Below are 15,561 nucleotides of genomic sequence, written 5' to 3' on the forward strand. Positions count from 1 at the left end.
TACTATCCTTTCTCAACCCCTCATCTAATGTACACAATCTACTATCCTCTCTCAACCCCTCATCTAATGTACACAATCTACTGTCCTCTCTCAACTCCTCATATAATGTACACAATGTACTGTCCTCTCTCAACCCCTGGTCTAATGTACACAATCTACTATCCTCTCTCAACCCCTCGTCTAATGTACACAATCTACTATCCTCTCTGAACCCCTCATCTAATGTACACAATATACTGTCATCTCTCAACCCCTCATCTAATGTACACAATCTATTATCCTCGACCAACCCCTCATCTAATGTACACAATCTACTGTCCTCTCTCAACCCCTCATCTAATGTACACAATCTACTGTCCTCTCTCAACCCCTGGTCTAATGTACACAATCTACTATCCTCGCTCAACCCCTGGTCTAATGTACACAATCTACTATCCTCTCTCAACCCTTGGTCTAATGTACACAATCTACTATCCTCTCTCAACCCCTCATCTAATGTACACAATCTACTGTCCTTTCTCAATCCCTCATCTAATGTACACAATTTACTGTCCTCTCTCAACCCCTGGTCTAATGTACACAATCTACTATCCTCTCTCAACCCCTCATCTAATGTACACAATCTACTATCCTCTCTCAACCCCTGGTCTAATGTACACAATCTACTATCCTCTCTCAACCCCTCATCTAATGTACACAATCTACTGTCCTCTCTCAACCCCTCATCTAATGTACACAATGGTTTGTCCTCTCTCAACCCCTCATCTAATGTACACAATCTACTGTCCTCTCTCAACCCCTCATCTAACGTACACAATGTTTTGTCCTCTCTCAACCCCTCATCTAATGTACACAATCTATTGTCCTCTCTCAACCCCTCATCTAATGTACACAATCTACTATCCTCTCTCAACCCCTCAGCTAATGTACACAATCTACTATCCTCTCTCAACCCCTCATCTAATGTACACAATCTACTGTCCTCTCTCAATCCCTCATCTAATGTACACAATGTACTGTCCTCTCTCAACCCCTGGTCTAATGTACACAATCTACTATCCTCTCTCAACCCCTCATCTAATGTACACAATCTACTATCCTCTCTCAACCCCTGGTCTAATGTACACAATCTACTATCCTCTCTCAACCCGTCATCTAATGTACACAATCTACTATCCTCTCTCAACCCCTCATCTAATGTACACAATCTACTGTCCTCTTTCAACCCCTCATCTAATGTACACAATCTATTATCCTCTCTCAACCCCTAATCTAATGTACACAATCTACTATCCTCTCTCAACCCCTCATCTAATGTACACAATCTACTATCCTCTACCAACCCCTCATCTAATGTACACAATCTACTATCCTCTCTCAACCCCTGGTCTAATGTACACAATCTACTATCCTCTCTCAACCCCTCCTCTAATCTACACAATCTACTATCCTCTCTCAAACCCTGGTCTAATGTACACAATCTACTATCCTCTCTCAACCCCTGGTCTAATGCACACAATCTACTATCCTCTCTCAACCCCTCATCTAATGTACACAATCTACTATCCTCTCTCAACCCCTCATCTGATGTACACAATCTACTATCCTCTCTCAACCCCTCATCTAATGTACACAATCTACTATCCTCTCTCAACCCCTCATCTAATGTAAACAATCTACTATCCTCTCTCAACCCCTCATCTAATGTACACAATCTACTATCCTCTCTCAACCCCTGGTCTAATGTACACAATCTACTATCCTCTCTCAACCCCTGGTCTAATGTACACAATCTACTATCCTCTCTCAACCCATCATCTAATGTACACAATCTACTATCCTCTCTCAACCCCTCATCTAATGTACACAATCTACTGTCCTCTCTCAACCCCTCATCTAATGTATACAATCTACTATCCTCTCTTAACCCCTGGTCTAATGTACACAATCTACTATCCTCTCTCAACCCCTCATCTAATGTACACAATCTACTGTCCTCGACCAACCTCTCATCTAATGTACACAATCTATTATCCTCGACCAACCCCTCATCTAATGTACACAATCTACTATCCTCTCTCAACCCCTCATCTAATGTACACAATCTACTATCCTTTCTCACCCCCTCATCTAATGTACACAATCTACTATCCTCTCCCAACCCCTCATCTAATGTACACAATCTACTGTCCTCTCTCAACTCCTCATATAATGTACACAATGTACTGTCCTCTCTCAACCCCTGGTCTAATGTACACAATCTACTATCCTCTCTCAACCCCTCGTCTAATGTACACAATCTACTATCCTCTCTGAACCCCTCATCTAATGTACACAATATACTGTCATCTCTCAACCCCTCATCTAATGTACACAATCTATTATCCTCGACCAACCCCTCATCTAATGTACACAATCTACTGTCCTCTCTCAACCCCTCATCTAATGTACACAATCTACTGTCCTCTCTCAACCCCTGGTCTAATGTACACAATCTACTATCCTCGCTCAACCCCTGGTCTAATGTACACAATCTACTATCCTCTCTCAACCCTTGGTCTAATGTACACAATCTACTATCCTCTCTCAACCCCTCATCTAATGTACACAATCTACTGTCCTTTCTCAACCCCTCATCTAATGTACACAATTTACTGTCCTCTCTCAACCCCTGGTCTAATGTACACAATCTACTATCCTCTCTCAACCCCTCATCTAATGTACACAATCTGCTATCCTCTCTCAACCCCTGGTCTAATGTACACAATCTACTATCCTCTCTCAACCCCTCATCTAATGTACACAATCTACTGTCCTCTCTCAACCCCTCATCTAATGTACACAATGTTTTGTCCTCTCTCAACCCCTCATCTAATGTACACAATCTACTGTCCTCTCTCAACCCCTCATCTAATGTACACAATCTACTGTCCTCTCTCAACCCCTCATCTAATGTACACAATCTATTGTCCTCTCTCAACCCCTCATCTAATGTACACAATCTACTATCCTCTCTCAACCCCTCATCTAATGTACACAATCTACTGTCCTCTCTCAATCCCTCATCTAATGTATACAATGTACTGTCCTCTCTCAACCCCTGGTCTAATGTACACAATCTACTATCCTCTCTCAACCCATCATCTAATGTACACAATCTACTATCCTCTCTCAACCCCTCATCTAATGTACACAATCTACTGTCCTCTCTCAACCCCTCATCTAATGTATACAATCTACTATCCTCTCTTAACCCCTGGTCTAATGTACACAATCTACTATCCTCTCTCAACCCCTCATCTAATGTACACAATCTACTGTCCTCGACCAACCTCTCATCTAATGTACACAATCTATTATCCTCGACCAACCCCTCATCTAATGTACACAATCTACTATCCTCTCTCAACCCCTCATCTAATGTACACAATCTACTATCCTTTCTCAACCCCTCATCTAATGTACACAATCTACTATCCTCTCTCAACCCCTCATCTAATGTACACAATCTGCTGTCCTCTCTCAACTCCTCATATAATGTACACAATGTACTGTCCTCTCTCAACCCCTGGTCTAATGTACACAATCTACTATCCTCTCTCAACCCCTCGTCTAATGTACACAATCTACTATCCTCTCTGAACCCCTCATCTAATGTACACAATATACTGTCATCTCTCAACCCCTCATCTAATGTACACAATCTATTATCCTCGACCAACCCCTCATCTAATGTACACAATCTACTGTCCTCTCTCAACCCCTCATCTAATGTACACAATCTACTGTCCTCTCTCAACCCCTGGTCTAATGTACACAATCTACTATCCTCGCTCAACCCCTGGTCTAATGTACACAATCTACTATCCTCTCTCAACCCTTGGTCTAATGTACACAATCTACTATCCTCTCTCAACCCCTCATCTAATGTACACAATCTACTGTCCTTTCTCAACCCCTCATCTAATGTACACAATTTACTGTCCTCTCTCAACCCCTGGTCTAATGTACACAATCTACTATCCTCTCTCAACCCCGCATCTAATGTACACAATCTGCTATCCTCTCTCAACCCCTGGTCTAATGTACACAATCTACTATCCTCTCTCAACCCCTCATCTAATGTACACAATCTACTGTCCTCTCTCAACCCCTCATCTAATGTACACAATGTTTTGTCCTCTCTCAACCCCTCATCTAATGTACACAATCTACTGTCCTCTCTCAACCCCTCATCTAATGTACACAATGTTTTGTCCTCTCTCAACCCCTCATCTAATGTACACAATCTATTGTCCTCTCTCAACCCCTCATCTAATGTACACAATCTACTATCCTCTCTCAACCCCTCAGCTAATGTACACAATCTACTATCCTCTCTCAACCCCTCATCTAATGTACACAATCTACTGTCCTCTCTCAATCCCTCATCTAATGTACACAATGTGCTGTCCTCTCTCAACCCCGGGTCTAATGTACACAATCTACTATCCTCTCTCAACCCCTCATCTAATGTACACAATCTACTATCCTCTCTCAACCCCTGGTCTAATGTACACAATCTACTATCCGCTCTCAACCCGTCATCTAATGTACACAATCTACTATCCTCTCTAAACCCCTCATCTAATGTACACAATCTACTGTCCTCTCTCAACCCCTCATCTAATGTACACAATCTATTATCCTCTCTCAACCCCTCATCTAATGTACACAATCTACTATCCTCTCTCAACCCCTCATCTAATGTACACAATCTACTATCCTCTCCCAACCCCTCATCTAATGTACACAATCTACTGTCCTCTCTCAACCCCTCATCTAATCTACACAATCTACTGTCCGCTCTCAACCCCTCATCTAATGTACACAATCTACTATCCTCTCTCAACCCCTCATCTAATGTTGATTATCTACTATCACCTAGGAACTTGTCTTAATGTGTAGAGCTCCGCTGCTTCAGAGCTAGATTTGTGCTATAAAAATACCAATTTATACATAAGAAACATTTCAAATTCCAAGAGAGTCAAAGAAAAGACTGTAGAATGAGATACGAAAATATGAGACCTTGAAAACTAATATAATCTTTTGTCTAGATAAAGGGAAAAGGTACCTGTGGATTTGGACTCATGAGAGAGGTTAATGGTTAATCCTCACATTACAAAGTAATCAAGAAAGGGAAAACCATTCTAAATCTTTACAGAACTGCAAGTTTAAGGCTTAGTGAAGAATGTGGCCTGGGAGCCACCATTAAAGACAGGTAACTGACAAGCCTGGTCTAGGGTGACAAGTGTTACAGGAAGGAACTGAAAACTTCGGTCCACAGCGAGCACTTTTAGAGGTGACCCAATGACATCTCTACTTCAGGACAACTGATGTGCAATCTGGGGCACTTTTTTTAACTCGTTCCTCCATATTCCCCCATCCTAGGTGTGCAGAGACCTTGCTTGTGCGTCGTTGTGGTTTTGCTTAAGAAGAGCAGTGAAATCCAAGATTGCAGCGTTCCAGTTGCCATTCTCAAATTGGTGTAGCCCGTGCTTCATCATAGCCTCTGTCCTTTGAGGGTTGTAGAGGAAACTCTGTGAATTGAAAGGTATAAAGTTACCAGTTTTCCAAAACTCACCCATTGCTCATGATAAAGCAAGAAACACCTTTAAGCATTCCCAGGGAAAATCAAATAGAAAAGTGTGAGATTTCACAAGGGCAAATAAAGTGTACAATTTAACCGGGGAAGTGACAGTCCCCGTTGGGAGGGGGCACTGGGCAGAGAGGGATTAGTGGGCCACAAGCATGGTGCTAGGGGTCAGTTGCCTGTCCTGTCCTGGGGTCCTTCCTATTATGGGTCGGTAAACAGGGCCAACTACACCTCTTCCCCACTTGACTCTCAGGGTAGTGAGGACAAGCAGTGAAAGGCTTCTCAAGGACTTAGAACTCAACACTCAAACAACAGACACAATAATGCATTGCCCAGCCCTGTGCTCGGCTTAATAAAAAGAGACGTACTTTAATGTCGCAATAAAACTAAGCCCTGCACACTCTAATGGTGGTTCAGAACAAATGTCAACGGTCCCCAATGCCTCCAATGTCCTATTCCCAGTTCCCGCAGGGCCCCCAGTATCTCTGGTATCTAGGTTCAGGCAACTAATGAACACAATCTACCATCATCTCCGAACCACTTTTATAATGTGACCCCCACATTCCCTACATGGCTTGAATTTGAACCGTTCCATTGTGACATCCTCGTCAAAGTGGGAGAGCTGAGGAGAAAGGTTTCTGTGGAAACCTGAGCATGGAGGTAATTCAAAAGGTGAGGAATCCACAGGCAGATGCATCCATCAGAAATAGATCAAACTAGCAACAGTTCTTCCCCAATGGCAGGCTTATCTTTACAGTTCAAAATCTAGTCTTTTGATTCTAGGGTAGAAGTGCACTTTAAGGTTCCCACTTATGGGGCCTCCTGTGATATACGCCATCATCAGGATGTTGGAAGCTCACCTGTGCGCCTGTGAGTAGAAGGAGCGTGCTCTGAAGGTCAAACTTACAAGTCTTGCTGTGATACACATCAACATCAGGAAGAGGAAGCCCAACTGAGTGCCTTTGGGTAGAAGACGCAAGCTGTGCAGTGTGCCACTATCAGAAAGGCGGGAGCCCACCTGTGTGCCCATGGACAGAAGAAGCAAGCTGTGCAATATGCCACAATCAGAAAGGCGGGAGCCCACCTGTGTGCCCATGGACAGAAGAAGCAAGCTGTGCAATATGCCACAATCAGGAAGGGGCGGCCACAGTGCATGTATAGGCAGAAGGAGCACAATCAATCAATCAATCAGGGAATTGTAAAGCACGCTACTCACCCGTGAGGGTCTCAAGGCGATGGAGGAGAGGGTTCAGCTGCTCTGTTCAGTCAAAGAGCCAGATCTTGAGTGTCTTCCTGAAGGTGTGCAGAGTCGGGGAGCGTCTGATGTTGATCGGGAGCTCGTTCCAGGTCTTGGCCGCGATGTAGGAGAAGGCCCTTCCGCCCGTTCTGGCTCTGCAGATGCGCAGAGAGGGAGGTCGGTGGATCGGAGGTTTTCTAGGGTACGCAGAAGGAGATTCTCTCATTGAGGTATTGGGGCTTGGTGTTATGGAGGCATTTGAAGGCGCGGGTGAGTATCTTGAAGGTTACTCTCTTCTAGACGGGCAGCCAATGGAGGCCTCGAAGGTGTTGGGTGATGTGTTCATGTCGAGGGATGCAGAGGACGAGTCTGGCTGCTGTGTTCTGTATGGTCTGGTAGAGGGCGTTTATGAGTGCGTGGGTGACGGGTTTTCTTAATTCGGGGGGATCCATTTGAAGGTCTTGCGAAGGATGCAGAGGGTGTTGACACAGGTGGAGGTGATGGTATTGACCTGTCGGGTCATGGAGAGGAAGGAGTCAAGCAAGATGCAGAGGTTCTGGGCATGGTCGGTGGGGGTGGGTGGGCTGCCGAGGGCGGTGGGCCACCTGGTGTTGTCCCCTGCGGTGGGGGAGGGTCCGAGGATGAGGACCTCTGTCTTCTCTGAGTTGAGCTTCAGGCAGCTGCTGCTCATCAAGGATGCAAAGTCGTTCATTCCTTCCTGGAAGCTGAGTTTGGTGTAGGAGACTATGTTGAGTCTGTGCTATCTGAGATGGCGGCGAGGGGGGCCATGTCGATGTTGAAGGGTGTAGGTTTTAGTGATGATCCTTGAGGCACTCTGCAGTTGATCTCTGGGTTCGGAAAGGAAGGGTGGCAGTCGGATTCTTTGGTTCCAGCCGGTGAGGATGGAGCGGAGCCATTCAAGGGTGGTTCCCCGTATGCCGGAGTCATGGAGTCTGGCACGAGTGTGCAGTGGGAGACTTGTCGGGACTACGGAGAGGTCGAGTAGGATCAAGGCTCCGGTGTGGGCCTTGGTCGAGGAGGGCACGGATATCATCTGTGGCGGCTAGAAGGGCGGTCTCAGTGCTGTGGTTGCTGCAGAATCTGGATTGAGAGGGGTCGAGGATGGAGTTCTCTGTAATGAATTTTGTTAGTAGGGCGTTGACGGTCTTCTCAGTGACTTTGGCCGCGAAGGGAAGGAGGGAGATGGTTTGGTAGTTCTTGAGGTCTGAAGGGTCTGCCGAGTGCTTCTTGAGCAGGGGCTTGACTTCTGTGCGTTTCCAGTCTTCTGGGATGACTGGCACTATCAGGAAGGGGGGAGCCCACCTCTGTGCCCATGGGGCGCATGGGTAGAAGAAGCACATTGTGCAATAAGCCACCATCAGTAAGGGGAATCCCACTTGTGTGCCTATGTGTAGAAGAAGCACGCTCTGCAATATGGCACCATCAGGAATGGGGAGCCCACCGGTGTGCCCATGGGCAGAGGAAGCATGCTGTGCAATACGCCACCTTCAGGAAGTGGGGAGACCACCGGTGTGCCCTTGGGCAAAAGTACTTTGTGCAATACGCCACCATCAGGAAAGGTGGAAGCCCACCTGCGCTTCTGGGAGTAGAAGGAGCGTGCTCTGAAGGTCAAACTTATAAGTCTTGCTGTGATACACATCAACATCAGGAAGGGGGGAGCCCACCTATGTGCCCATGGGTAGAAGCACGCTGTGCAATACGCCAATTTCAGGAAGGGGGGAGCTCACCTATGTACGCATGAGTAGAAGATGCACGCTGTGCAATACGCCACCTTCAGGAAGAGGGGAGCCCACCTGTGTGCCCATGGGTAGAAGCACCCTGTACAATACGCCACCATCAGGAAGGGGGGAGCCCACCTATGTACGCAAGAGTAGAAGAAGCACGCTGTGCAATACGCCACCTTCAGGAAGGGGGGAGTCCACCTGTGTGCCCATGGGTTGAAGCACTCTGTACATTACGCCACCATCAGGAAGGGCCGGGGGCACAGTGCAGCTATAGGCAGAAGGAGCACAATCTCATGGTCAGCCTATCTACCCTGCTGTAATATATTTAACCATCAGGAAGGGGGGAAGCCACCTGTGTGCCCATGTGTAAAAGAAGCACGCTGTTCAATACGCCACCATCAGGAAGGGGGAGCCCACCTGTGTGCCCATGGGTAGCACAAGTACGCTGTGCAGTACGCCATCATCTGGAAGGGGGAGCCCACCTGTGTGCCCATGGGTAGCAGAAGTACACTGTGCAGTACGCCATCATCTGGAAGAGGGGAGCTCACCTGTGTGCCCATGGGTAAAAGAAGCACGCAGTTCAATACGCCATCATCTGGAAGGGGGAGCCCACCTGTGTGCCCATGGGTAGCACAAGTACGCTGTGCAGTACGCCATCATCTGGAAGGGGGGAGCTCACCTGTGTGCCCATGGGTAGAAGAAGCACACTGTGTAATAAGCCACCATCAGTAAGGGGAATCCCACCTGTGTGCCCATGTGTAAAAGAAGCACGCTGTTCAATACGCCACCAACAGGAAGGGGGAGCCCACCTGTGTGTCCATGGGTAGCAGAAGTACGCTGTGCAGTACGCCATCATCTGGAAGAGGGGAGCTCACCTGTGTGCCCATGGGTAGCAGAAATACCCTGTGCAGTATGCCACCTTCAGGAAGGGGGGAGACCACCTGTGTCCCCAGGGGCAGAAGTACTTTGTGCAATACGCCACCATCAGGAAAAGTGAAAGCCCACCTGCGCTTCTGGGAGTAGAAGGAGTGTGCTCTGAGGGTCAAACTTATAAGTCTTGCTGTGATACACATCACCATCAGGAAGGGGGGAGCCACCGTGCATCTACAGGCAGAAGGTTCACATTTTCATGGTCCGACCTATTTACCATGCTGTGGAATGCCCGTCCATTAGAATGGTGGGACGTCTGAGCCAAGTTGTCTTTAGGGTAAAGGAGTGATCTCTTTACTCGACTTCTGGATTCTCACTCACTATTCCTAGAATAAAAAAGGCCTGTCTACCTGAGAAGCCATTTACGAGCTCTCCTTCAAACTCTGGAATGAGCTGCCTCTTGAAGTCAGTTCTGGAGCCAATTACTTGCTTTTTAGGAAAACAAATCAAAACTTTGGCATTTTTTAGGTGCTCTCTGCAGCTGGCTTATTCCTTCTGTTTAAATGCCACACACCTTAGTAGGGTATTTATCGCACTACATACATTTTTCATTCAATCGTTCATCAGGATACTGATCAAGGGAGAATGAATTTTAAGACTATTATCTTTTCATTGTGAACAGGACATACCTGTGCTTTAAGTGTCACACAAAGATGATCTAAAGGTATTACTTATGTGCATTGCTATAATATACACCACCATCACGAGGGGGGAGCTAAACTGTGTGCCCATGGGCAGAAGAAGCACGCGCTCAGGGCCACACTTATCTGCCCAGCTGTGACATGTGTAACCATCAAGAAAGGGTTTGGAGCCCACCTGTGCATCAATGGCTAAAGGAGCCCGCTCTGACGATCCCACTTATCTGCCATTCTATGATGAATGTCACGTGCCCACCTGTGCGTAGTCGTCCATGGCCAGAATGAGCTCGCCCCTGCGCTCGTACATCTCGGCGCGGCTGTAATATATATCGCCATCCTCTGGCCGGCACTTCAGGGCTTGAGAATAGTTGATGATGGCCAACGTGATGTCCCCTTGGCTCTTGCAGATTTCAGCTTTGGACAAATAGGCGTCTGAAACCCAGAAAAAGTCAGATGAACGTTTGATACAAAAGGTCTCCCTCTTGAATCACTTTGACGAAGGGGGACAAAGTTAATAACAGGGTAAATGCAAGTCTCATACCAGAAATGTTACTGACGTTACACAAACCTGGAAATCTGTCAGATACTACAGTGTCACTCACTGGGCATTGCTGAGAGTTCTGCTGATGTAACAGAGCTCCTGGGAATGGACTGTCGAGGTTTGCTCCGGGTTACAAAGCTTCTGCTTTTCGTACATATATGTACTCGGTGTAACTTTCTCAACTTCCTGCTGCTTTTCAGAGGTGTGAGTACTGCTGAATAACACAGAACTGGGCTGAGAAAACAAGACCTATTCAAACATTAACTCCTCCTGTCTTGTGGTTGGAGTACTGCTGAAGTAACAGAGCAAGGGCTGGTAAAATAAGATCTGATCACTGACTCCTGCTGGGCAGAGGTGGGAGTACTGCTAAAGCAACAGAAAACGGGGCTCTGAAAACAAGATCTGATCACTGACTCCTGCTGGGCAGAGGTGGGAGTACTGCTGAAGCAACAGAAAACTGGGCTCTGAAAACAAGATCTGATCACTGACTCCTGCTGGGCAGAGGTGGGAGTACTGCTGAAGTAACAGAGCAAGGGCTGGTAAAATAAGATCTGATCACTGACTCCTGCTGGGCAGAGGTGGGAGTACTGCTGAAGCAACAGAAAACGGGGCTCTGAAAACAAGATCTGATCACTGACTCCTGCTGGGCAGAGGTGGGAGTACTGCTGAAGTAACAGAGCAAGGGCTGGTAAAATAAGATCTGATCACTGACTCCTGCTGGGCAGAGGTGGGAGTACTGCTAAAGCAACAGAAAACTGGGCTCTGAAAACAAGATCTATTGTAACACCAACTCCTGTTGCCTTGAGGTGGTATTACTGCTGAAGTAAAAGAACAGGGCTGGGGAAACAAGACCTATTCTAGAACTGGCACCTGCTTGAGTAATAAAGACAGTGCAAAGGAATATAGTCTTTACTAACACTGTTTGCCAGAGCTAGGCTTGGGTAACACAGGCCATAAAGTGGGGAAAGATGATGTTTTCAAACACTAACTCCTGCAGCCCAGAGCTAAAAGTACTGCTAAAGTGACACAAAGCAAGGCTGGGAAATAAGAGCTTTTGTAAAACAGATTCCTGGAGGCCAGGGCTAGCAGTAACGCTGAAGAAAACAAGTTACTTACTTGTAACTACAGTTATCCAGTTTTGGCTTTCATAGATTCACATGCCTGATTTTCACCACACGTCGTGTGGTAGGGAAAAGATGTCTGACAGGAAAACCCTGTTCAAACCTTGCAGAACCTGTGATAAAAAGATGGTCCATGTTGATAACCAACATAACGATTGCCTTTATTGCCTCTACCCGAAGCATGAGTCCAAAGACTGCAAGAACGGTCGTACCTTCCCTAGCAAGACTCCTAGGGATAGGGAGGCAAGACTGTTTTTATGGCTTAAATCTTCTTCGGCTTAGGAGGATGACCGATCCTCTGCTTCTAGCAGGAGAGCTAGATCACTTGACAGCTCTTCTAGTGAGGGAAGAAAACAACTCAAATCTTCCAATGATGTCACTGAGCATTCACAGAGGTCACCAAAGCTTACCTCTGGGTCAAAGCTGTCTCCACCCTCTACATCGGTCAAGGAGTCTAAAAAAGCATCTTCTACTAAAAGGACTTGTTAAAGCTGTCTCGCCGACGCCCTCCTCGATGACAATTTGTGTGACTTCCTCTGCCCCATCATCGACCGCAACTATCTCGAAGACGGCCATTAAGTCACCTATTCTGACTACCAGAATATTGATCACGGCAAGACCTAAGTCTATCCTTGACGAATCATCAACGAAAAAATCATTGACGAAGCCACCACCGTTGACGACGACTTGAGGAATTCCAAGTGAGATCTTAAATTCCTCACTTGGAAGGTCGCCCTTTTACTGGCTCTGACTTCCGCAAGAAGGGTTAGTGAAATCCAAGCTTTCACTATTAAGGAACCTTTTTTACATTGTACTCAAGACTATGTAACCCTTTGAACCAATCCTAGATTAACCCCTAAAGTACCGTCACAATTTCACCTGAATGAACCGGTGACGTTAAGAACTTTCTTTCCGAATCCCTCCAATCCAGCTGAAAGAGCATTACACTCTGGATGTTAAGCGCTGTTTAAAATTTTACTTACAGAAGACTAAAGATATCAGAAGTTCAGATCAACTGTTAGTAGCCTATGGTCAAGCAACACTTGGAACTGCAGTGACAAAGGCTACAATCGCCAGATGACTTCCATTTACTATTCATTTCTGCCATGAAAATGCCAACAAACCTCTACAAAGGAAAGCCTAGGTACATTCTACCAGAACTCTGGCAGCTTCTACAGCATTGTTTGCTACTCCAGCCCTGAACCGGGAAAGCATTGCTGAATCCAACTGCCATAAGTACCGTGGCGTCCTATTTGATAACAACGGCAGATACAAAACCCATCTAGAAGAACAAAAAAAGAAGGGGGCAGCACTTGCTTTTGCAATCAGTACCATACATAAGACGCTATTTGGCCCAACATTTGCTCCAACAATGCGCGTCGCGCAGGCTAAAATTATTCCAACATTAACCTACGGAAGTGAGGGGCTAAAAGGGTCAACTGGACAAAATCATCGAAAAAATCTACAGAACAGTGTTTAAGCTACCAACTCAAACATCACCGGCCCAAATCAGGATGGAATTGGGCATCTGCAACCAACTACTGGCCAGAGCTATGAGTTTTCTAATGTGCTGTCACAAATTGAGGTCATCAAAGGAAGGTAGCCTAGCTCAACATCTATGGGTCTGTCTCAACACGAACCTATGGCGAGCAGGTCACGACTATTGGGAAAAAGGGTTAAGAACTCTAGGCCTGAATGACCTTTGGAACCTGCAAGTAAGCCAAAACGAATTTAAACGGCTAGCAAAAATAAGTGCAAAAAAACTTTCTTCAGTGGAAGGCTCGGCTAGCAAAAAGAAGTCACGGTTGGATGACGTTGCAATCCTATGTCCAGCTGAAGCCACAGCAGTATCTAACTTTATCATTCACTGCTCGAACAAAACTAAGCTTCTTAAAATTGAGAATGGGAGTTATCAATTTGTCGTGTCACTTGCCAAAATGGAAAAGAATTCCCGGCCACGAACACTGCCGACTTTGTGGGAATCATAAAGAAGACATTATACATATTCTATGCGTCTGCTCAATCCTGCTGCATGAAAGACGGGAAACTCTGGAATATAAACATGGCTAGATCGTGCAGAGCAGCAGTTCTGGCATGCTTCGATCCTCGGAACACCAAATTAAACTGTGCCCTAGTAAGGTTTTTAGATCAAGCAGCAAAAAAAAATTGTGATGGGACACAAACCTGTGAACCTCCATTAGCATAACAACTCGGCAAGGTCCATCTGCCACTCTCATCTACACTGGACTGGAACTCACGCCTTCTTTTAAATGTATATTTTAAAAAAAAAAGATTTTTACATTTTGTAATTTGCAAAGGCTTTTTTTAAATCACGCAATAAAGTCTTCTTCTTCTTCTTCTTCTTACTCCAGCAAATAATGCTGTAGCAGCTGCCACAGCCAGAGTCACACCGACTCTGGAAAATATCTGCCATGCTGCGACATGGAAAAATGTCCACACGTTCACAAGACATTACAGTCTTCAATCTGCACAACAGAAAGATGCAGCGGTTAGACAGGCCGTCTTACGCCATCTTTTTCACTGAGGTCAGAATCCTATAATTTTTTCACAGAAGTTTATCTTTCATTGTTTTCTCTCTCTCTGTGCTGTTATGTTGATTTCACAGATCATGTGTTAATTTGCTTTCAGTACAGATAAATATATATATATAATCTATATGTATATATATATATATATATATATATATATATATATATATATATATATATATATATATATATATATATATATATATATATGTATACAATTATACAATTAATATACAATTGCACGGTCTGGAACCATCTACCTGGCCTTCATGGATTTGTCCTCGGCATTCGATTGCGTAAATCGGGAGAAGCTGTGGCTGTACATGAGGGCCATGGGAGCTGACTGTAGCATTGTGAATTTCCTACAGGATCTACACCATGAAACCATTGCTTAGGTGCAGTTCTCTGAGAACATGGAGGTTTCTAGGCCGTTTGCTCTACGGAGGGGGTGCGACAAGGATGTATTTTAGCACCCTTCCTCTTAAACCTCTATATCAACGATCTCGACAAGGTCTTGTCGGCTGCAGCTGTTGACTGTCCATACATAGGGAGGTGCCCACTTCCAATTCTTTTATACGTGGACAACGCTGTTCTTATCTCAAGAACTGCTCGGGGTTTGCAGACGCTTCTGGAACTTTTTTCCACTTTTATGGGAGATCAGGATTTGACAGTCAACAACTCAAAATCATTTGTCATGCAGTTCGGGGCTCAGGAAAAATCCCGCTTTCAGTTTAGAGCAGGCACAGCTACGATCCCACGCACTGATGTTTTTTCTTACCTGGGCGTGGTTTTAGATGATAAACTTACCTGGGGCCCATTAAAACAGAGAAAAGAGGGAGACTTGATGAGACTGAATGGTGCTACATTTGATTTTGCCTCCAAATTAGGTAATAGACCAATTGCGGGATTAATGAAAATACATCATGAAGTGTTGCAGCCGCTGCTTATGGGAGTGAAATTTGGGGTTACAGTAGTCTGGACAGATTGCATGTGACGGAAAATAAAATTTTAAAGCGTGTGTTAGGAGTGCCTGGAGGTACAGCTAATTTGATAGTGCATGAAGAACTAGGCATGCCCTTTTTGTGTGATACTTTGACCCTGCATCCTATTATTTTTTGGTTAAATATCGATAAACGAGCATTTGCTGAAGACGCAACAAATTTTA

General features: G+C 45.4%; 1 protein-coding gene across 1 annotated transcript in view; it reads right to left on the bottom strand.

The window, feature by feature from the left end:
- The window catches only part of TTC6 (tetratricopeptide repeat domain 6), a 1,229,706-nt gene that overhangs the window by 781,476 nt on the left and 432,669 nt on the right, over positions 1-15,561 (bottom strand). The window contains exons 13-14 of the mRNA XM_086936916.1: positions 10,442-10,617; positions 5,443-5,579 (exon numbers count right to left, since the gene is read on the bottom strand). Of these exons, the coding sequence (XP_086793042.1) occupies positions 5,443-5,579; positions 10,442-10,617 (313 nt within the window). The remainder of the gene's footprint in view (positions 1-5,442; positions 5,580-10,441; positions 10,618-15,561) is intronic.

Source organism: Lissotriton vulgaris, chromosome 9 (genome assembly GCF_964263255.1).
Source record: "Lissotriton vulgaris chromosome 9, aLisVul1.2, whole genome shotgun sequence".
NCBI lineage: Eukaryota > Metazoa > Chordata > Amphibia > Caudata > Salamandridae > Lissotriton > Lissotriton vulgaris.